The sequence below is a fragment of the Lolium rigidum genome, chromosome 7, assembly GCF_022539505.1.
Source record: "Lolium rigidum isolate FL_2022 chromosome 7, APGP_CSIRO_Lrig_0.1, whole genome shotgun sequence".
In the NCBI taxonomy this organism is placed as follows: domain Eukaryota; kingdom Viridiplantae; phylum Streptophyta; class Magnoliopsida; order Poales; family Poaceae; genus Lolium; species Lolium rigidum.
In genome coordinates, this window is record NC_061514.1 from 319,416,710 (window position 1) to 319,441,063 (window position 24,354).

General features: G+C 44.3%; 1 protein-coding gene and 2 long non-coding RNA genes across 3 annotated transcripts; all 3 read left to right on the plus strand.

Moving 5' to 3' along the window:
* Positions 1–572: 572 nt before the first annotated feature.
* LOC124673682 (ricin B-like lectin R40G2) lies at positions 573–2,903 on the plus strand. The gene is made up of 5 exons (XM_047209714.1): positions 573–745; positions 851–1,576; positions 1,681–1,803; positions 2,370–2,598; positions 2,715–2,903. Coding segments are annotated over exons 1-5 (1,197 nt in total). The 5' UTR covers positions 573–628; the 3' UTR covers positions 2,717–2,903.
* Positions 2,904–4,184: 1,281 nt separating this feature from the next.
* On the plus strand, positions 4,185–4,964 carry LOC124673683. Its single transcript, XR_006992782.1, has 3 exons — positions 4,185–4,348; positions 4,452–4,579; positions 4,848–4,964. It is a non-coding gene; the product is annotated as an uncharacterized LOC124673683 (long non-coding RNA).
* Positions 4,965–5,028: 64 nt separating this feature from the next.
* Positions 5,029–6,964, plus strand: LOC124673684. Its single transcript, XR_006992783.1, has 2 exons — positions 5,029–6,333; positions 6,536–6,964. It is a non-coding gene; the product is annotated as an uncharacterized LOC124673684 (long non-coding RNA).
* The last annotated feature ends 17,390 nt before the right edge of the window (positions 6,965–24,354 follow it).

The following is a 24,354-nucleotide window of genomic DNA, read 5'->3' on the forward strand; positions in this document are numbered from 1 at the left end:
AGGCGTTATATGATTCATCGTTCCGATATGTATTTCGCCTATTTTTGTTTTTCTACAACTTTGGTCACTTGAGACAACAAACGGCTGTGTGCATCCTGGTTATGCAGAGGCTGGATGTAATTGCTTTTTGAAGTAATAAAGCATCCTTTATCGAAAAAAGAAAAAAAGTCATCGGAGTCGTGCGTTTAACAACGCCGCGGGTGGCCGGCTCCGGCACTAGCCTCCTCGGTCGTAACGGAGGCCGCGTTCAACTCTTCTTACCTATCCTTCTCCAGCCACCAGAAACCTACTTCAATTTGGTCGCAATTCTAAACTCCTGTTGTGCCAGATCATCGGTAGACCAACCAATCAACCCTGCTCGAGCACGAAGAGAATGAGACATTAGATCGGGACAGATGTCGTGGTCTGTGCCCACGGAGATAGCGCCTGCCGTCGTAGGTTACGCTTCCCACTCCTATAAAACCCGGGCCGGCTAGTGGCAATACTCGCATCGCACCGGCCGACCCAAGGAACACTCACACACACAGCCACAGTCACTCACTCTGTCCCCGTCGTCGTCATGTTTGGGCACGGCCACCAGCACCACCCTGCACCGCCGCCGGCCGGTGGCGGCTACCCTCCTGCGCCGATGGCCCAGCACGAGCCGACCTTCAAGATCTTCTGCCGCGCCGACGAGGCCTACTGCCTCACCATCCGCCACGACGCCGTCGTCCTCGCCCCGACCAACCCCCGCGACGAGTACCAGGCACGCACAATATATCGTCCAAATATGAACCCTGACCATTGTTACCCAGATTGATTTGCATTTCAACCACATGTAAGTGACATGCATATCTGTGTGTGTGTGCAGCACTGGTACAAGGACATGAGGCACAGCACGCGTGTGAAGGACGCGGAGGGCCACCCGGCGTTCGCGCTGGTGAACCGCGCCACGGGGCTCGCCGTCAAGCACTCGCTCGGGCAGTCCCACCCGGTGAAGCTCGTCCCCTACAACGCCGACTACCTGGACGAGTCGGTGCTGTGGACGGAGAGCAACGACGTGGGCAAGGGCTTCCGCTGCATCCGCATGGTCAACAACATCCACCTCAACTTCGACGCCCTCCACGGCGACAAGGACCACGGCGGCGTCCGCGACGGCACCGGCGTCGTGCTCTGGGAGTGGTGCAAGGGCGACAACCAGTGCTGGAAGGTCCTGCCCTGGGGTGCTGCAGGAGACGGCTACGCGCATCCGCCACCGCAGCCAGCTTACGGGGGCACAGGGTACGGGTATGGCGGCGGCTCGTCCGGTGGCCCGGATCCCTATGCGCCACCGCCGCCTGCGTATGGAGGTGGAGGGTATGCGCCGCCGCCGGGTCCGTATGGAGGTGGAGGGTACGCGCCCCCGCCGCCGCCGGGTGCGCACGGCGCCGAGGCGTACGCGCCGCCGGGCCCGGGGTACGGGTATGGCAACCTGCACCGTTCGCTGGCGTCGGAGAACACCGTGCGCGTTCTCTGCAGGGCTGGCGAGGACTACAGCCTCACCGTGAGGAATGGGGCCGTGTGCCTCGCGCCCACCAACCCTAGAGACGAATACCAGGTCAAAACCAAATAAACATGGTCATAACTCGCTAGTTTCACATGGTGATCTTACTTAACTTTGGTCTCTACTCGTGTGTACGTACGTATGGAAACGAAATGCAGCACTGGGTGAAGGACATGAGGCACAGCACCCGCATCAAGGACGAGGAAGGCTACCCTGCCTTTGCCCTGGTAAACAAGGTCACCGGCGAAGCCATCAAGCACTCCCTCGGACAGAACCACCCAGTAAGCTGAATCCCTACAGAACTCTAAGCTGCATAGAAACGACGTGATCTGGTTGCTCCTCTTTCTTGCTTACAACAATATCTCTTGTACTATAGTTGAACACAAACCCATCAAAAAAATTTGTTGAACACAAAAGACCATTCAGAAACTATCCATATTGCACACTAATAAGGACTAAGGTGCAAGTTGAAGTTTAGCATAAAAAAAACCTGATACTCCCTCTAATCCATAATAATTGTTGTGGTTTTAGTTCCACACGGCACTTACCGATTAGATAGAGTAAAACTACAAACAAAACACACACGACAAAAAAAGGTAGATAAAAAGACGATATGGAAGACGCACACTGTCTCCTTCTAATTCATTCCATCTTACCTAGATTTGTAGAATTGTGACGTTAATGTGTGTGCTCGTTTCATGCTAGTCTCCATCGGTCAATGTAGTTGTTGGCACATACCTATCTACGTTTACGATTTTCCCAATTCGTGTCACAAGCTTTGTGCTTTTCCACCTGCTCTGGGTTTCGAGACGTTTACATGTAGGTTGGCGCGTGTCTGTGACTGCAGGTGAAGCTTGTACCTTACAACCCGGAGTACCTGGATGAGTCGGTGCTGTGGACGGAGAGCAAGGACGTGGGCAAGGGGTTCCGCTGCATCCGCATGGTGAACAACATCTACCTCAACTTCGACGCCCTCCACGGTGACAAGGACCACGGCGGCGTCCACGACGGCACCGAGATCGTGCTCTGGGAGTGGTGCAAGGGCGATAATCAGCGCTGGAAGATCGTCCCCTGGTGTAAGCTCCTACTCGATCTCTATCTCTGAATTAATATTGCACTTCTTCTGTTCTTTATGCAGTGTGTCACCGTAAACTTTGTCCACTGACCGCAATGCGCAATCATCTTGTTGCAGAGAGCGTGATGTTGTGTACATGTCCGTTTCCAGTTCAGTAGACAGAATAAACCAGCAGGTCCGCAGCTATGTTGGATGCCAGTATTTTATTCGAGAGTTGGGACCAAATCGTTTATTTCAGGATGTGGATGAGCTGCAGGGCGAGGTGGCTATATCAGCGTTTGGTCTTCTGGTGTGATCGACTGGTCGCTAGGTAGATCTGCGTTGTGTCCGGCCTGTGTACGTGAGAGTGAGACAGAGACAGAGTTGCATCGAGTTTGTTGTATCTTCTCATTTCTGATGAACAGTCCATATATGCTTATGCATCTTCCCGTTGTGCACTCATTGTTATCTTGCCTTTCTTGATGGTGTTGTTGGTACCGCGGCTCACGAGCTGTCACTTGTGGTGATCACAAGTCACAACTGCTACCCACGACTAATTGATCTGAAGAAATTCAGATTGATTTTTATTTGGAAGTAGTTCTTAACGTCGACGATATATTCCGATGTCGTTGGTAATAGACTGACGAGACTTCATGCTAGCCAAGTCGCAAAGCCGGCCAACACAGCTGTAATACAAAAGCGTCATTATACCCTATATAAAAGCTAAACACTTTGGCGTGTCAATTAGCGATCTGCACACTGTAGATGGCCTATTTATCCTTTCGTTGATTCAATCATTGTGCAACGCGTGGACTCTTCCTTTTTCACCTCGCAAATCCAGTCAATGGTTTCTCCATCGTTTCCTTCTTTTTTGCGGAAGCGGTTACCGGTTACCGGCTTCAAAAAGTTTCCTTCGTATAGACTTGAGATTGCTTCCGGTCATTGTGTGCATGGTCCACTTACATGTGGGCCTGCTGCTTTCCACCACGCGGTCAAAGCGGTGCCGACATGCCGACATTCCAGCCCGAATAATCTTGGCCTCTTCCTCCCCAATTCCCATCGTTGTCTCTCTCCAAAAAAAAAATCCCCATCGTTATCTGCTGCCTCTTCATCCCCAGTCCGCCTTCCACGCTCTACACCGGCGGCTCCGTCCTCGCCGCATCGGCAGCAGGTGCACGGCTCCATCGCGTAACCTCGCAGCGTGAGCGAGAGGATGCCGTCTGAGCCGCTGCTGAGTGCTGACACAGGCGGTACGGGAGGTGCAGAAGTGAACCGGCTGCAGGACACCCCATGGTTGCTGCAGTCATTCCCGCTCCTGCTCTCGGCCGCGGCCGCCGCTCGCCGGTGCAGGCCGTTCGACCAGGAGCTCGGTGTGGGGTTCGACAAGAGGTGCTGCAGAGGCGGCGGCGGATGATTTCTTCTGCTGCGCTTGGTCGTGGCGGCGACATGGGAAGAGTCTGATGCCAGTGATTTGGTGGACGATGACCGTGTGACGTGGGTTCAGATGCCGTGCGTCATGGACGCGGCCCTCTTCTGGTTGGGCTGCCTGCAGCCACGACAGGGGATGAGAGGACAGGGGAGTGTCTGAATCACTCCATAGATCATCCTCACGCGACACACACATATCTGTGTGTGGGCGGGCGGCGTGGTGGCGCTGTGCCGGCATGGCGGCGCTTCTACCAGGAACATGGACAGCGCAGGCAGCCGGACGTGCTCCAAATCGTCAATCTCCACCCATGTACCGTCCTGCAGATCCAGATAAGAAAAGAGAGGTAGGTTCAGATACAAGCTCTTCATCCAGGACTTGCATCAGCCCAAACAGCTGGTTAATTTTCTTCTCTCTTTTTATTTGTTCACCTCCAATTCTGGATTCAGATTAGCACTCTCCCAGCTTCTGGGAGTTGGCAAGCTGGGACATGGGAGACCAACAGGGAAGGCAACACAGTCCAGCCGTGGCCATGATGCACCTCCTTGGAAAAATTCCAAATACGTTTTTTCTTCAGGTGCATTTGATTAATTGAGTGGATATTTAATTTTGGTGAAGGTATATAATTGACTGTTCATATCAGAAATTCAGAATACATATGAGTCCTGGGCTGTGGATGCACCACATTCAGTTTTATCTTTCTTTGCTGCTTGAAATTTAGATAGCTGGGTCGATAATTTTACACATGTTGATCTGTGATTTGCTTTTTACCTCATGTCATGTTACTAAATGCCTTATATATGTTTCTCTGATTCCATTGATGCTAATAAAAGGCTTTTGAACAGGTTATGTAGACCCTCACCTGTGCTTTTCACGGTGACGGTGCTGACTATATATCACATCTTCTGAAGTTTGTAGCTGTTTGTATATGGCCTCTGTCTGCCAACGACAATGGTAACCAATTTAGTGATTGACCAAAGGTTGAGATATTGGTACTACCATTCATGTTAGTTGTCAACTTTCTTTTCCTTTAATAGTCTTTGCACTGTGATAATGAATGACAAAACTAGATTCTGGATCAATTCTGTGTGTACTGATTGTCGTTCAACAAAGAAACCCTCCACATGTAAATGTATAATTATCCATTGAAAGAAGCTAAATTAAATTAAGATTCACAACCTATGTCCGTGTTAGGTTTAAATATTAATTTATATTATTGATGAACAAGCAGTTTGTTTGCCTCACATAGAGAAATCTTGAGTTCTTAATAGTCCAATAAAAACATACTGTAGGTCCAGTTAAATGATTATTATTCTTTGTTTTGGTTTATGATACTGAGCCTGCCAAAAATTAACCCGATGATAAATATAGATGCAGACATGTTATTGTTCTTTTCATGATTGCTCCAATTCTTCCCATAATCCTTTTTTTTGCGCGTAGTCTTCCTATGGCCGTTCCTTTTCTTAACATGGCATGTGGAGCTGTTGTGGAACCATGTAAAGTGTCACCCTGAGGAAAATCTTACAAACAGGGGGTAATAAGACAAGAAAAATCATCTAGGTCTACTAATTTTGCACATTGAAACAATTGTTTGTTGCCTTCGCCGCCATCAGTGACGACCCAAATATAAATCCTCTCATTGACTATCTACACACTGTACATCAATAGAGCGTTTCATCTGATTGATATAGCTACTACCGTGTATCTACTGTCCCACAGAAAATAGTATAACAGATTCTTAATTAATGCATTTGTAACATGCGTAGATTATTACTTAATTTACTGCTCATGCATGAGGATATCGGAAGAAGTGAGTTCACATTCCATGCAATTCCATTATTCTCTATTCAGAACCACAATATACGAAAAATGATAATTCTCAATGGATAATCTAGAGCCTACCGAATATATATTTTATATCTCAGTGTGAGCATATTAGATTTTCTAGAGTTTGGATGCATATCTTTTTAACTGTAGACTTCACAGAATGTTTCATTTCTAATAATTTGTTTTTTACAATGCTATTTCCTCACAGCACTTTCAGGAGGATATTGTTGATGAGGTTTAAAAGGCAGAGTGAGTGAGTGAATGTGTGCTGTGTTTTTACAGTGACCAAATTTTCTGCCTTTCCTATGGTGACCGACCCAATTCCATAAAAAATGTTAACTTCCAATGAAATGCCCAGCATCCCAATGCACAGGGAAGATCCACCTCCTGCCACTCAAACACCTCCTGACTCCTATTCTTGAATCCTGCTCTAAGATCGACCATACAATGACCCAACGAATTCTTATGGGAAGGACATTATGGATGCATGAAGAGACTTACGAGGTAAAGATCAGAACAATTTGGTTCCATATTTGTTCATTCGAAAATGTGTTTTCTCATGAACCGCCCACTTTATCTTCTCACGGTCAATGGGAGCTTCCAGCTATCATTCCTAGAGACACAAGCAAACAATACATCCAAGATGCCTTCTGAAGTTGTAAAATTTTATTAGAACGTAGCTAATTCATTCCTTTACCTCCCTTAGGATTGCAGTTTGTTGATGTGGAACAGCGATATGACCATTACATGCAGCAAGGAGCTTGTGCCACTTTCAAGCGCTGTGTTCATTCCCTGGCATTGCCCACTGTACTGTATATGCGAGCTGTGGCATTTCCCATAAATAAACACGCAGAGCGATGTTAAGGACATGTTGGCTGAAGCTTCACAACTAGGAGAGAGTGAACTACAGAGCATAAAGAGGTCGTTCAGAGTGTTCCTAATTTTCTATGCTATTCCATACCAAAGGTTGTATATTCCAGGTTGTGCTAGGAAGAAAATTATGAACAATATGTTGTAGATTCATGCGATTGTGACTGTTCGGTTATGTATATCTGTAATCCTTTATGATGGCTCCTGTATAAGACATTACAAAGTTCAGATATAGGTATACTAAAAGAGAATTTATTCATTCAAATACAATTAAAAATATGGACAACGGGCGCGTCGTGCCGACGCGCCAATGCTTACTAGTAATTCTTAACGCCGAAGCATATAACCATGTCCATGCATGTGGAGAGGAATTAACAATGCAGCGTCGCTGTTTCACCCGAGATAACCCCGAAGCATAAGTTTCGTCGATCCATCTCGGCCAGGCGGTGTTTCTGAGATGAGGCTGTATTTCTAGTTGGTTCAGTGGTCAGAAGAAGTAAATTTCTCTCTAGCTTAGTTGGTTCATTCTCCTTTTTGAAAAGAAAACTTTAGGAATCTATCATTGTTTATTTTCTCTCTTGTGGCGGATCACACTTGGTCTACTTCATCAGCCATCAGGGTGCAAAGACGACACAACGACACGAAGATCCTTGCTGTCGAAGGTCCCTGTCCTTTGGGGTTTTTGAAAACAAAACAAAGACTTCTGTCAGGAGCCTAACTTAGTCAATATCCACCACACAAAACTCATCCAACGAACTCTTATCTATTAAGTACTACTTCTATTTCACAAAAACAAGTCTGAATGCATTTTCAAAGTCTGATAGAACTTAGAAATCCAGTGAACCAAAGTAGTTAAACAAAATGACACCTTCAGAAATTAAAATAATTCGTTCCAAAATAAATAAATTCAAATGTTGTATCGCTGCTTGGAAAATCTGCCACAGTCAGATGTTCATCAAGAAAAATCAGTGAAAAAGGTAGACAAAACCATTGAAGTTAAATGATTTATTTCAACACTAATATCTAAATCGTCATTGCAACAGGGAAAAAGATAGAAAAAACAATACAGAGGAAATTTTGGAGAAAGAAGACTTGTGGATATGAGCACTTCACAATTTCACTGCTGAACCCTTGGAGTAGATATAATCTAATCTGGTAAACCATGAAGCTAGTTTATTGAGCTTTTGTATACTTGTTGTAGATTTTCCTAGCAGCGCTGAAGCTATTTTAATTTATGAACTTTTCATTTTTCTTAACTACCTTGCTTCACAGGATTTCCGAAGTTTAGACAGACTTTGAGAATACATTCAGGCTTGTCTTTCCATTCAATGAAATAACTAGTACTAAGCAGACGAGAGCCGTTGGATAAATTTTGTGTGGTGGATATTTCCTAAGTCAGGCTCCGTGCAACAAATGTCTTTACGTGTATATTAAAGAAAACAGAACAAGTCAAAACAAAAATAAAAAATTACTCATGAAAAACCAAAAGATTGTCGACACTCTATTTAAAATGTTCAACATTTTCGAAAAAAATTAAAATGTTCAAGAGCTCTCAACCCGTACCCCTGGAGGCCTCTCAAAACTCACCGGCCCTAGCCGTTGCCCTCTCATGTGAACTTTTCTATTGGCGACAGATATATACAAATCATATCAATGACTCTTGAAGTTTGTTATGTTGTTTTCATTAACATTTCTAATGATTATTATGTTTTCTTTAATATTTTAATGATTTGCGGAAGTTTCTACGAAATTCAATTATTTAAAAAAGAGAGGAAGCAAAACTAAATAAACATGATATGGTCCGCCCTTTTCTTGTGCCAAAGATCTTTCCATTTTCTTTATTTTATTAAAAGTTTGCTTAATTTGCGAAATGGTTACTTAGATTTAAGAAAAGGTTGTTTAGATATAGGCATTATATATTCCTTATTTAAAATTTTAAAATTGAAAAATCATTTCATAAACCAATAATGTGAAATTATTAAAACGTTAGAGCTAAATTGCTTCAAGGCAAGAAACCCCTATTTTCCTATTTTGCATTTTAGAAATCTTCTAGAAAACACAATTAGTTTGGGAAAGAAAATCTGGTGTTATAAAGGATCCAACGCCTTGGCATGTCCGGAAGGTCACTACAGGAAAAATTGTCTTTGCCGTGCAGCCTATCTTTGCCGTGCGTTCCCGCACGACAAATATTTCTTTGCCGTGCGCATGGAGAAAAACGCACGGGAAAGATCTTGGCCACGACAAAGATAGACACTAGCGCACGGCAAAGATAGGATTCACGGCAACGACAGAAGAGGCCGCACGGCAAAGAAAGGTACACGGCAATGGCCCAACACGCCGCACGGCAAAGATTCAGTGCATGGCAAAGGCGTTGGGTATTGCCGTGTCTCACTCTTTGCCGTGCGCGCAGCTGTGTTACACGGCAAAGCATCATTTGCCTAGTGTTTTTAACAAACGCACGGCAAAGCAAGCCTTTGCCTAGTGTAAGCGCACGTCAAAGATGTAAAAACTGGATATCTTCTCAGCTCAAAGATGTGGCGTGATATAGTTATCAACAAACGAATACTTAGCCCAGTGGCAAGGTTGCACGCTTACCCTACTCTGCGTCTTAGGTTTGAATCCCAGACCGACCAGTTTGGGGCTTTTTTTAAGATAAAACATGTTTGTCACACGGCAAAGAAGCGACCTTTGCCGTTTGCCATGTGACGTCGCACGGCAAAGCCTTTGTCGTGCAACATTGGCGAGGCGCACGGCAAAGAAACCTTTGCCGTCAATGGCATTACTGTGCGACCTTTGCCGTGCGGCATCGCACAACAAAACCTTTGCCGTGCATATAGGGCCCTTTGCCGTGTTGCACGGCAAAAGCTTTTTCTCCCGTAGTGGGTGGAACGACGTAATACAACTTCCGATTTTGCTCATTCATCGAAATGCCGACGAATACACCAACATTGCCTCTTTTTTTTACCTAAACCCTCTATATAAGGCCTCGAGGAATTTTCTGATGTACATATATATATATGTCTCCTCATTAGAAACAACCATATACTATCTTTTCCTTAAAGCTAATGAAGTGGTTACGCTTTGCCTTAATAAATTTCTTGAATGCATAGGTGTGGCGCGTGGGGGTTATAATCATCAAGTTCTTTAGTACGGATGAAGCCTAGTGACCGGGTGTATACGTGAGCACACGGTTTCTACGCGACACGTGTCTAACACCGTGTGTCCTGCCGTTTGTGTGGTGGGAAACGAGCGCAGAGTCTACCCCACGATCTCTTCCGCACGCCTAAGAAAAAAAACGAAAAAACGAAACCGCCCCCTCGCCCCCGTGCTTGACCGTCTGACCGCTACTGAAGCGAAACCGAGCGCACTCATCGCCCCGAGCGCTGCTCACCGCCCCCGGCCGCGGCCTCCTCCTCTCCTCCCGGTGCTTCCCCGCGGCCGCCGCTCCTCTGCATCGCCGACCGCGCCGCCCGAGTCAGCCTCGGCCGCCGGCGCCTCCCGCTGACTGCCATGGCATAGGAATCAAAGAGATGGGGAGAGCCGCGGTGGCCGGCGTCCATGTAGCCCGCGCCGTCGAGCGCGTCGGCCCTCTCTGCGAGCTCGGCTGCGAGGCGGTCCTTGGCGGCCAGCTTCTGGCAGAGGCGGGCGGCCGGAGTCTGCGTCGGCGGCGTCCTTCTCGGGGCGGGCGGTGGACAAGCTCCGTGTGCCTCCACTACTTCCAGACTACTGCAGACTGAACACAAAAGAATGGATAGATTGATATACGTACTGCTGCCGACTGAACAACTAATGCAAAGTCGGATTTGAGATCGTGCGCGGATGAGAAGTTCGAGCAGGCCGCTCACCCGATAGACTCTAACCCACGGCGGCGCCATGGATCTTAATAGACGGTGTCGGACAGCCAAAATCATATGATACGGGCCAATAAGCGGATAAAATTTCATGTTAGCAAGATAACCAAAATCAGCTAATAGCCTGATCCAAGTCAATCCCCAAGCTGAACCATAGCAGTCCGCTAAACAAAAAAATCCACATCTTCAAATCAGAAGAGATAGAGAGAGGGGTTGCCTCCCATGGCCGCACCATAGTCCAGAGCAACGACATCGGTCGATAATGGATAATGGACAAACCGTCCCGCGTCTGCGTGACCGCGTGGTCGCCCGCTCCACCGACGCCATCGAGGCCGGGACTCTGCGCCGCTGCCTGTCCTGGGTCGACCTCGCCTTCCTCGGCTTCGGATCCGTCGTTGGCTCCGGCGTCTTCGTGCTCACCGGCCAGGAGGCGAGCTTCGACGCCGGCCCGGCCATCCCGCTCGCCTACGCCGCCGCAGGGTTCTCCGCCCTGCTCTCGTCGTTCAGGCGACGGGGGACGAGGTGGCCGCGCGGGCCACGCGTCGAGGGAGGAGGCGGCCGCCGAGCACGCGAGCGAGGGGAGTGCTCCGCAAGCGCGCCTGGGTCCGAGGCGAGCGGGCGCCACCATCGCGGCGGCGGCAAGGCGTGCCACGCCCACGCCAATGCCAGAGCGGCGCGCGTGAGGCCGAGCGGCCTCGTTCGATTTGGGGAAGGCGGAGCGGGGCCACGGGACCGGCCTCGTTCGATTTGGGATGTGGGGGCACTGTTTCGCTCGTGGGAAAAGAAAGAAGAAGAGAGAGGGATTAGAAAAAGGAGGGTTGACGCCGTTTGGCTCTGTTTGTGAGACTAGTATCTTAAAGCGGATCCAACGGTAAACACCGCGTGCTCACGTATATACTCGGTCACTAAATCCACTCTTAGTATTCTTAAGGGAAAAATGCATTGTCTACCCATGTCATATGGAGCGAATGCACCTAGTGTTGTCGATGATAAAGTGCAGTAACCATGTGAATCAATGTTGGCACTCTGTCATTTAGCTTTTATTTGTGCTTCACTGAAAGGTACTCCGTAGTTGAATCGTACAAAATAACAGATTTCCTAGGAAACATTTCTCACATTGGTTACCACTTGCTCGTGCGCCTATTCTGACTTTCACAAAGTCTCTTGATCTCTCCCTCTCGTTTGCTCTCTAGTTAATTGTCATAGATTAAGTCTTATTAACTAAGTAGTACCTCATAGGTAGTAAAAACAAGAATTGCTACCTCGTTTATTATTTATGATTATAGTGTTATTTAGAAATCTAAGTTCCTCCCTAAACTCAAGGTTTCCTCTTGGCTTTTGATTCATGATGGTCTGAACGCGCCTGATTTATTGGAGAGGAAGCAGTGGCACTTGAACTCTAGCCTGGAATGTGTGTTATGTACTGCCCATCAGAGGGAAATGAAAGATAGTTTATTTTTAAATGCTCTTTAAAAAAACATAAATATCTCTTCGTTTATTGAGGGCAGGCAAGGTTTTGTTGACCCATATTTTATTGAGGTGGTGGCTTGTGTTGCGCGGAATGTCGGGAAAATGTGAATGGTTTGATTTTCCAAAACCAGGCCCCATCATTTGGATGTTGGAAAGTTTGTTTCCATAGTGATTTGATGCGCCATCAATTCAAGGTCCAAGCAGCCCTATTTCAACCTCTCATCTACTGGTTGCTTACTGATGCGCGTAGATGTACACGTCCGTTGGGAACCCCAAGAGGAAGGTATGATGCGCACAGTGGCAAGTTTTCCCTCAGTATGAAACCAAGGTTTAATCGAACCAGTAGGGAGCCAAGAAGCACGTTGAAGGTTGATGGTCGCGAAATGTGATGCGGCGCAACACCAGGGATTCCGGCGCCAACGCGGAACCTGCACAACACAACCCAAGTACTTTGCCCCAACGAAACAGTGAGGTTGTCAATCTCATCGGCTTGCTGTAACAAAGGATTAAACGTATCGAGTGGAAGATGTTTGCAAAGAAAACAGTAAACACAATTGCAGTAGATTGTATGCTATGTAAAGAATAGGACTGGGGTCCACAGTTCACTAGAGGTGTCTCTCCCATAAGATAAAAGCATGTTGGGTGAACAAATTACAGTCGGGCAATTGACAAATAGAGAAAGGCATAACAATGCATATACATGATATGATAAATATAGTGAGATTTAATTGGGCATTACGACAAAGTACATAGACCGCCATCCAACCGCATCTATGCCTAAAAAGTCCACCTTCAGGTTATCATCCGAACCCCCTCCGAGTATTAAGTTGCAAAGCAACGGACAATTGCATTAAGTATGGTGCGTAATGTAATCAACAACTACATCCTTAGACATAGCATCAATGTTTTATCCCTAGTGGCAACAGCACATCCACAACCTTAGAACTTTCCGTCACGGTCCCGGATTCAATGGAGGCATGAACCCACTATCGAGCATAAATACTCCCTCTTGGAGTTAAGAGTAAAAACTTGGCCAGAGCCTCTACTAATAACGGAGAGCATGCAAGATCATAAACAACACATGAACAATAGATTGATAATCACCATAATCATAGTACTCTCTATCCATCGGATCCCGACAAACACAACATATAGAATTACATATAGATGATCTTGATCATGTTAGGCAGCTCACAAGATCCAACAATGAAGCACAACAAGGAGAAGACGACCATCTAGCTACTGCTATGGACCCATGGTCCAGGGGTGGACTACTCACTCATCACTCCGGAGGCGACCATGGCGGTGTACAAGTCCTCCGGGAGATGAATCCCCTCTCCGGCGAGGTGCCGGAGGCGATCTCCGGAATCCCCCGAGATGGGATTCGCGGCGGCGGCGTCTCCGTAAGGTTTTCCGTATCGTGGCTCTCGATGCTCGGGGTTTCGCGACGGAAGCTTTAAGTAGGCGGAGGGTCAACGCGGGGGCCACACGAGGGCCCGGGAGGTAGGTCGGCGCGGCCGGGGCCCGGGCCGCGCCGGCCACCCTTCCGGCCGCCTCGTGGCCCCACTTCATTATCTCTTCGGTCTTCCGGAAGCTTCGTGCAAAAATAGGACCCCGGGCGAAAGTTTCGTCCAATTCCGAGAATATTTCTTTACTAGGATTTCTGAAACCAAAAACAGCAGAAAACAAACAACTGGCTCTTCGGCATCTTGTTAATAGGTTAGTTCCAGAAAATGCATAAATATGACATATAATGTGCATAAAACATGTAGGTATCATCAATAAAGTAGCATGGAACATAAGAAATTATCGATACGTTGGAGACGTATCAACATCCCCAAGCTTAGTTCTGCTCGTCCCGAGCAGGTAAAACGATAACAAAGATAATTTCTGAAGTGACATGCCATCATAATCTTGATCATACTATTTGTAAACATATGTAATGAATGCAGCGATCAAAGCAAAAGTAATGACATGAGTAAACAAGTGAATCATATAGCAAAGACTTTTCATGAATAGTATTTCAAGACAAGCATCAATAAGTCTTGCATAAGAGTTAACTCATAAAGCAATAAATCAAAGTAAAGGTATTGAAACAACACATAGGAAGATTAAGTTTCAGCGGTTGCTTTCAACTTATAACATGTATATCTCATGGATATTGTCAACATAAAGTAATATAACAAGTGCAATATGCAAGTATGTAGGAATCAATGCACAGCTTCACACAAGTGTTTGCTTCTTAAGGTGGAGGGAGATAGGTAAACCGACTCAACAATAAAAGTAAAAGAATGGTCCTTCAATGAGGAAAGCATCGATTGCTGTATTTGTGCTAGAGCTTTTATTTTGAAAACATGAAACAATTTTGTCAACGGTAGTAATAAAGCATATGAGTTATGAAAATTATATCTTACAAGTTGCAAGCCTCACGCATAGTATACTAATAGTGCCCGCACCTCGTCCTACTTAACTTGGACTACCGGATCTTCGCATGCCATGTTTCAACCAAGTGTCACAAAGGGGTACCTCCATGCCGCCTGTACAAAGGTCTAAGGAGAATGCTCGCATTTCGGATTTCTCGCTTTTGATTATTCTCAACTTAGACATCCATACCGGGACAACATGGACAACAGATAATGGACTCCTCTTAAATGCATAAGCATGCAGCAAAGTTATTATTCTCATATGAGATTGAGGATATATGTCCAAAACTGAAACTTCCACCATGGTTCATGGCTTTAGTTAGCGGCCCAATGTTCTTCTCTAACAATTTTGCATGCTCCAACCACTAAAATGATAGACCTTCAGACAAGACGGACATGCATAGCAACTCACATGATATTCAACAATAGTTGATGGCGTTCCCCGAAGCATGGTTATCGCACAACAAGCAACTTAATAAAATATAAAGTGCATAAGTACATATTCAATACTACGATAGTTTTTAAGGCTATTTTGTCCCATGAGCTATAAATTGCATAGGTGGATGATGGAATTTTAAAGGTAGCACTCAAGCAATTTACTTTGGAATGGCGGAGAAATACCATGTAGTAGGTAGGTATGGTGGACACAAATGGCATAGTAGTTGGCTCAAGGATTTTGGATGCATGAGAAGTATTCCCTCTCGATACAAGGTTTAGGCTAGCAAGGTTATTTGAAGCAAACTCAAGGATGAACAAGTGCAGCAAAACTCACATAAAAGACACATTGTATACATTATAAGACTCTACACTGTCTTCCTTGTTGTTCAAAACTCAATACTAGATATTATCTAGACCTTAGAGAAACCAAATATGCAAATCAAATTTTAGCAAGCTCTATGTATTTCTTCATTAATGGGTGCAAAGCATATGATGCAAGAGCTTAATCATGAGCACAACAATTGCCAAGTATCACATTATCCAAGACATTTTAGAATTACTACATGTAGCATTTTCCAATTCCAACCATATAACAATTTAACGAAGAAGAAACTTCGCCTTGAAAATTATGAGTAAAGCCTAAGGACACATGTGTCCATATGCAACAGCGGAGCGTGTCTCTCTCCCACAAAGTGAATGCTAGGATCCATCTTATTCAAACAAAACAAAAACAAAAACAAACCGACGCTCCAAGTAAAGAACAAAAGATGTGACTCGAATAAAAATATAGTTTCGGGGAGGAACCTGATGATGTTGTCGATGAAGAAGGGGATGCCTTGGGCATCCCCAAGCTTAGACGCTTGAGTCTTCTTAAAATATGCAGGGGTGAACCACGGGGGCATCCCCAAGCTTAGAGCTTTCACTCCTCTTGATCATAGTATATCATACTCCTCTCTTGACCCTTGAAAACTTCCTTCACACCAAACTTCAAGCAAACTCATTAGAGGGTTAGTGCATGATTAATAATTCATTCATTCAGAGGTGACACAATCATTCTTTTCACTTCTGGACATTGCATAATGCTACTGGACATTAGTGGATCAAAGAAATAAATCCAACATAGCAAAAGAGGCAATGCGAAATAAAAAGGCAGAATCTGTCAAAAACAGAACAGTCCGTAAAGACGAATTTAAAGCTGGCACTAGACTTGCTCAAATGGAAAAACTCAAAACTAATGAAAGTTGCGTACATATCTGAGGATCACGCTCGTAAATTGGCAGATTTCTTCGAATTTTCTACAGAGGACTGTGCCCAGATTCGTGACAGACAGCAATGCTGTTTCTGCGCAGCGATCCCAAATATAACATCAACTTTGACATAGAAACTTTACTTGGTACAAAAACTTGATAAGGAGAGGTTGCTACAGTAGTAAACAACTTCCAAGACTCAAATATAAAACAAAGTACTGTAGTAAAAACATGGGTTGTCTCCCATAAGCGCTTTTCTTTAACGCCTTTCAGCTAGGCGCAGAAAGTGCAAATCAAGTATTTTCAAATGAAGAAGCATCAACATTATTACCTTGGGAGCTGGGAGTTTTCTCAACAATGCATTGTATCTGGTCTATATAAGTAACTCCTCTCTCATTGCTCCTAGGCTTACTATTCTCATCAAACAAATTTTCAGGAATAAGCCAAGCATAGTTGTTTTCCAAAGCTTCATGCATTCCTAGTAGTTTACTAGGTATTGGCGCTTTAATTTCCCTACCATCATTAACATTATTAGTATACTTAATTCTATCCATATCCCTCTTTTCAAGTATTTGTTTAAAATTAGGAAAGAAACCAAGCCTCTTATGCTTAATAAAAACTTTTCTAGCTTCTTTAACTATATCCTCAAATTCTCTAACAAGGACTTTTAAAACAAAATTTCTCTTTTCTCCCATCTCCATATCCGAAAGTGTAAGAAACATATGTTGTATTATGGGATTGAGATTAACAAATCTAGTTTCTAACATGTGTATCAAACAGGCAGAAGCACTTTCATAAGTAGGAGCAGTTTTTAATAATGGTATATCTTCAAAATCTTCATCCATACTAACATGGGTGAAAATTTTTTCTATATTATCTCTTCCAATGATACACCCACGTCCTACCAGTATCTCTTCCAAAGTAAACTTAGGATTAAGCATGATGAAATAAGCAAAAAGTAAACTAGGCAAATAAAGTAAATTCAAGTAACTAATTTTTTTTTGTGTTTTCGATATAGTAAGCAAGACAATAAATAAAGTAAAACTAGCAACTAATTTTTTTGTGTTTTGTTTAGGTGCAGCAAACAAAGTAGTAAATAAAATAAAGCAAGACAAAAACAAAGTAAAGAGATTGAGAAGTGGAGACTCCCCTTGCAGCGTGTCTTGATCTCCCGGCAACGGCGCCGAAAAAGTGCTTGATGCGCGTAGATGTACACGTCCGTTGGGAACCCCAAGAGGAAGGTATGATGCGCACGGTGGCAAGTTTTCCCTCGGTATGAAACCAAGGTTTAATCGAACCAGTAGGAGCCAAGAAGCACGTTGAAGGTTGATGGTCGCGAAATGTGATGCGGCGCAACACCGGGGATTCCGGCGCCAACGCGGAACCTGCACAACACAACCCAAGTACTTTGCCCCAACGAAACGAGTGAGGTTGTCAATCTCACCGGCTTGCTGTAACAAAGGATTAAACGTATCGAGTGGAAGATGTTTGCAAAGAAAACAAGTAAACACAATTGCAGTAGATTGTATGCTATGTAAAGAATAGGACTGGGGTCCACAGTTCACTAGAGGTGTCTCTCCCATAAGATAAAAGCATGTTGGGTGAACAAATTACGGTCGGGCAATTGACAAATAGAGAAAGGCATAACAATGCATATACATGATATGATAAATATAGTGAGATTTAATTGGGCATTACGACAAAGTACATAGACCGCCATCCAACCGCATCTATGCCTAAAAAGTCCACCTTCAGAGTTATCATCCGAACCCCTCCAGTATTAAGTTGCAAAGCAACAGACAATTGCATTAAGTATGGTGCGTAATGTAATCAACAACTACATCCTTAGACATAGCATCAATGTTTTATCCCTAGTGGCAACAGCACATCCACAACCTTAGAACTTTCTGTCACTGTCCCAGATTCAATGGAGGCATGAACCCACTATCGAGCATAAATACTCCCTCTTGGAGTTAAGAGTAAAAACTTGGCCGAGCCTCTACTAATAACGGAGAGCATGCAAGATCATAAACAACACATGAACAATAGATTGATAATCACCATAATCATAGTACTCTCTATCCATCGGATCCCGACAAACACAACATATAGAATTACATATAGATGATCTTGATCATGTTAGGCAGCTCACAAGATCCAACAATGAAGCACAACAAGGAGAAGACGACCATCTAGCTACTGCTATGGACCCATGGTCCAGGGGTGGACTACTCACTCATCACTCCGGAGGCGACCATGGCGGTGTAGAGTCCTCCGGGAGATGAATCCCCTCTCCGGCAGGGTGCCGGGAGGCGATCTCCAAAATCCCCCGAGATGGGATTCGCGGCGGCGGCGTCTCTGTAAAGTTTTCCGTATCGTGGCTCTCGGTACTGGGGGTTTCGCGACGGAAGCTTTAAGTAGGCGGAGGGTCAACGCGGGGGCCCACACGAGGGGCCCAGGAGGTAGGTCGGCGCGGCCAGGGCTTGGGCCGCGCCGGCCACCCTTCTGGCCGCCTCGTGGCCCCACTTCATTATCTCTTCGGTCTTCTGGAAGCTTCGTGCAAAAATAGGACCCTGGGCGAAAGTTTCGTCCAATTCCGAGAATATTTCTTTACTAGGATTTCTGAAACCAAAAACAGCAGAAAACAGCAACTGGCTCTTCGGCATCTTGTTAATAGGTTAGTTCCAGAAAATGCATAAATATGACATATAATGTGCATAAAACATGTAGGTATCATCAATAAAGTAGCATGGAACATAAGAAATTATCGATACGTTGGAGACGTATCACTTACCACCTTTGTTAAGTGTGGCTTCTCGATTCCATTTCTTCCCTCCTTGATGTTATTTCTGGACTTTTGAGCTTGTACAGTTTTACCCCTTCATATGTAAAATCGCACCGTATGGGATTCCCCTGTGGTAAAGTTGTCAAAAGGGGTTTAGAGAATAGATGGTTTTTCTTCAGTTCCCATGAGCCAAACACTCAATACTTATCGAAATATGGTACACCTATCCATTGCATTTCGTGGTTATGAGTGAATCCCAACTGCCTCCCTTGCATCCTACGGTCCTTCGAAAACGAGGATGGGAGACCTTGAATATGGGCGGGCTCTGACAAAGATGTGACCATATGACATAAAAACGAACCATGGTAGTGGAAGAAGGCAAGAGTTTGTGATAATTTGTGTTAACGATACCCTTTGTCTCGGGATCGGTTTCATGTTATATAGGCCGCAACATTGGCAGGATTTACATTGAGTTTGTTTACAACTTGGAGAGGAGATAAAGGAGAGATATGGACCGATCCTTATAAACCGAATCAGCCCGTACAATATACTAACAAACTCTATCTCTACGATACTATCTATCCTTCACACCCCTCCTCAATCACAACTTTCTTGAGGTTGAGATTGTGCTTAAATTCTTCGAGTTGTCGTACTGCCAATGCTTTTGTAAAGCCATCTGCCACTTGGTCTTGTGATGGTATGAAGCAGATCTCAAGCAACTTCTTGCCAACTCGGTCTCTTACAAAATGAAAGTGTATTTCAATATGCTTAGTCCTTGCATGAAAAACAGGATTAGCAGAAAGATAAGTAGCTCCCATATTATCACACCATAGACATGATGTTTGTTTTCTTCCAACACCAAGTTCCTTCAAGAGAGATTCAACCCAAATTATTTCAGCAGTAGCATTTGCTAGTGCCTTGTATTCTGCCTCTGTACTTGATCTAGAAACTGTTGGCTGTTTTCTAGCACTCCAAGAGATTAAATTAGGGCCAAAATAAACTGCAAAGCCTCCTGTAGATTTTCTATCATCTACACAACCTGCCCGATCGGCATCCGAAAAAGCACTCACTAAAGTGGATGAAGATTTTCCGAAGGTTAATCCAAGAGAAGCAGTTCCTGTAATATATCTCAGAATTCTCTTTACTCGCTGTCCAGGTGAACGAGTGGTGGGTGCATGCAAATACTGACATACCTTGTTTACTGAGAAGGCAATATCAGGTCTAGTGAGGGTTAAGTATTGGAGTGCGCCAACTATACTTCTGTACCTTGTACTATCATTCGGTCCTAGTGGATCTCCTTCAAAGGCACTTAATTTATCAGAGGCTGACAATGGCGTTGACGCTACTTTTGAATCTCTCATGCCAACTTTGGCTAGTAGATCCAAGGCATACTTCCGTTGAGTTAGAATAATATCACCATTCTGTTTCTTTACCTCAATTCCTAAGAAATAGTGAAGTTCACCTAGATCTTTTAATGCAAAAGCTGCACTCAAATCTTGTAGTAGTGCTGAAGTAGCTTTGTTTGAGGAACTAGAAACAATAATGTCATCAACATATACCAACACAAAAATAGTGATACCTGACTTATTGTATATAAATAGTGAAGTGTCAGCCTTGGATGGCAAGAAGCCAAGTTCCTGCAATTTTCCACTTAGCTTGGCAAACCATGCTCTTGGTGCTTGCTTGAGACCATATAGTGACTTGTCCAATTTGCATATATGATGAGGTGCTTTGGGATCCTCATAACCAGGTGGCTGCTGATGTCTACGTTCCCCCTCCTTTCCTGTAGACAGTGTTGGGCCTCCAAGTGCAGAGGTTTGTAGAACGGCAGCAAGTTTCCCTTAAGTGGATCACCCAAGGTTTATCGAACTCAGGGAGGAAGAGGTCAAAGATATCCCTCTCATGCAACCCTGCAACCACAAAGCAAGAAGTCTCTTGTGTCCCCAACACACCTAATAGGTGCACTAGTTCGGCGAAGAGATAGTGAAATACAGGTGGTATGAATATGTATGAGCAAGTAGCAACGGTGCCGTGAAAATAGCTTACCGGCGTGTAGTTGATGGTGGTAGTATTGCAGCAGTAGTAACACAGTAAAACAGTACACAAGCAGTAGTAACTCAGCAGTATTTAGGAACAAGGCCTAGGGATTACACTTTCACTAGTGGACACTCTCAACATTGATCACATAACAGAATAGATAAATGCATACTCTACACTTTTGTTGGATGATGAACACATTGCGTAGGATTACACGAACCCTCAATGCCGGAGTTAACAAGCTCCACAATAATGCTCATATTTTAGTAACCTTTAGTGTAAGATAGATCAAAAGACTAAACCAAGTACTAGCATAGCATGCACACTCGTCACCTTCATGCATATGTAGGAGGAATAGATCACATCAATATTATCATAGCAATAGTTAACTTCGCAATCTACAAGAGATCATGATCATAGCATAAACCAAGTACTAACACGGTGCACGCACTGTCACCTTTGCACACATGCAGGAGGAATAAAACTACTTTAATAACACATCACTAGAGTAGCACATAGATAAATTGTGATACAAACACATTGCAATCATAAAGGGATATAAATAAGCACTTCACTACGCTCTTCAACAGTGAATAAGTACTTCGTGAAATATAGCCTAAGAGACCCACACGGTGCGCACACTGTCACCTTTACACACGTGGGACAAGGAGTCTCCGGAGATCACATAAGTAAAACCCACTTGACTAGCATAATGACATCTAGATTACAAGCATCATCATATGAATCTCAATCATGTAAGGCAGCTCATGAGATTATTGTATTGAACTACATAGGAGAGAGATGAACCACATAGCTACCGGTACAGCCCCGAGCCTCGATGGAGAACTACTCCCTCCTCATGGGAGCAGCAGCGGTGATGAAGATGGCGGTGGAGATGGCAGCGGTGTCGATGGAGAAGCCTTCGGGGGCACTTCCCCGCTCCGGCGGGGTGCCGGAACGGAGACTCCTGTCCCCCAGATCTTGGCTTCGCGATGGCGGCGGCTCTGGAACTTTTCTCGTATCGTGGCTCTCTCCGTAAGGGTTTTCGATGCAGGGGCTTTATATAGGCGAAGAGGCGGCGCAGGAGGGTCAACGAGGCGACGACACCATAGGGTGGCGCGGGCCCAGCCCTGGCCGCGCCACCATGTCATCTGGGGCCCGCAGGGCCCCCTCCGGCGGCTCTCGGGTGTTCCGGATGCTTCCGGGCAAAATAGGAACCCGGGCGGTGATTTCGTCCAATTCCGAGAATATTTCGTTACTAGGATTTCTGAAACCAAAAACAGCAGAAAACGAGAACTGGCACTTCGGCATCTTGTTAATAGGTTAGTTCCGTAAAACGCACGAATATGACATAAAGTGTGCATAAAACATGTAGGTATCATCAATAAAGTAGCATGGAACATAAGAAATTATCGATACGTTGGAGACGTATCAGCATCCCTAAGCTTAGTTCTCGCTCGTCCCGAGCGAGTAAAACGATAACAAAGATAATTTCTGAAGTGACATGCCATCATAATCTTGATCATACTATTTGTAAACATATGTAATGAATGCAGCGATCAAAGCAAAGGTAATGACATGAGTAAACAAGTGAATCATATAACAAAGACTTTTCATGAATAGTACTTCAAGACAAGCATCAATAAGTCTTGCACAAGAGTTAACTCATAAAGCAATAATTTAAAGTAAAGGTGTTGAAGCAACACAAAGGAAGATTAAGTTTCAGCGGTTGCTTTCAACTTGTAACATGTATATCTCATGGATATTGTCAACATAAAGTAATATAACAAGTGCAATATGCAAGTATGTAGGAATCAATGCACAGTTCACACAAGTGTTTGCTTCTTAAGGTGGAGGTAGATAGGTAAACTGACTCAACAATAAAAGTAAAAGAATGGTCCTTCAATGAGGAAAGCATCGATTGCTGTATTTGTGCTAGAGCTTTTATTTTGAAAACATGAAACAATTTTGTCAACGGTAGTAATAAAGCATATGAGTTATGAAAATTATATCTTACAAGTTGCAAGCCTCACGCATAGTATACTAATAGTGCCCGCACCTCGTCCTACTTAACTTGGACTACCGGATCTTCGCATGCCATGTTTCAACCAAGTGTCACAAAGGGGTACCTCCATGCCGCTCTGTACAAAGGTCTAAGGAGAATGCTCGCATTTCGGATTTCTCGCTTTTGATTATTCTCAACTTAGACATCCATACCGGGACAACATGGACAACAGATAATGGACTCCTCTTAAATGCATAAGCATGTAGCAAAGTTATTATTCTCATATGAGATTGAGGATATATGTCCAAAACTGAAACTTCAACCATGGTTCATGGCTTTAGTTAGCGGCCCAATGTTCTTCTCTAACAATTTTGCATGCTCCAATCACTAAAATGATAGACCTTCGAGACAAGACGGACATGCATAGCAACTCACATGATATTCAACAATAGTTGATGGCGTTCCCCGAAGCATGGTTATCGCACAACAAGCAACTTAATAAAATATAAAGTGCATAAGTACATATTCAATACTACGATAGTTTTTAAGGCTATTTTGTCCCATGAGCTATATATTGCATAGGTGGATGATGGAATTTTAAAGGTAGCACTCAAGCAATTTACTTTGGAATGGCGGAGAAATACCATGTAGTAGGTACGTATGGTGGACACAAATGGCATAGTAGTTGGCTCAAGGATTTTGGATGCATGAGAAGTATTCCCTCTCGATACAAGGTTTAGGCTAGCAAGGTTATTTGAAGCAAACTCAAGGATGAACAGGTGCAGCAAAACTCACATAAAAGACACATTGTAAACATTATAAGACTCTACACCGTCTTCCTTGTTGTTCAAACTCAATACTAGAAATTATCCAGACCTTAGAGAGACCAATTATGCAAACCAAATTTTAGCAAGCTCTATGTATTTCTTCATTAATGGGTGCAAAGTATATGATGCAAGAGCTTAAACATGAGCACAACAATTTCCAAGTATCACATTATCCAAGACATTTTAGAATTACTACATGTAGCATTTTCCAATTCCAACCATATAACAATTTAACGAAGAGGAAACTTCGCCATGAATATTATGAGCTAAGAACACATGTGTTCATACGAACCAGCGGAGCATGTCTCTCTCCCACACAAGGATGAACTTATTCAGAGAACTAAGATAACAAAACAAAAACAAAAATAAAAGCACACAGACGCTCCAAGTAAAATACATAGGATGTGACGGAATAAAAATATAGTTTCACTAGAAGAAACCTGATAAGTTGTCGATGAAGAAGGGGATGCCTTGGGCATCCCCAAGCTTAGATGCTTGAGTCTTCTTAAAATATGCAGGGATGAACCACCGGGGCATCCCCAAGCTTAGACCTTTCGCTCTTCTCGATCACA

Coding starts and splice junctions, on each gene's coding strand:
- LOC124673682 (XM_047209714.1), top strand. CDS start 629: ATGGCCCAGCACGAGCCGACCTTCAAGATCTTCTGCCGCGCCGACGAG. Junction 1,577..1,680: donor ACCCTAGAGACGAATACCAG/GTCAAAACCAAA, acceptor AACGAAATGCAG/CACTGGGTGAAGGACATGAG. Junction 1,804..2,369: donor CCCTCGGACAGAACCACCCA/GTAAGCTGAATC, acceptor CTGTGACTGCAG/GTGAAGCTTGTACCTTACAA.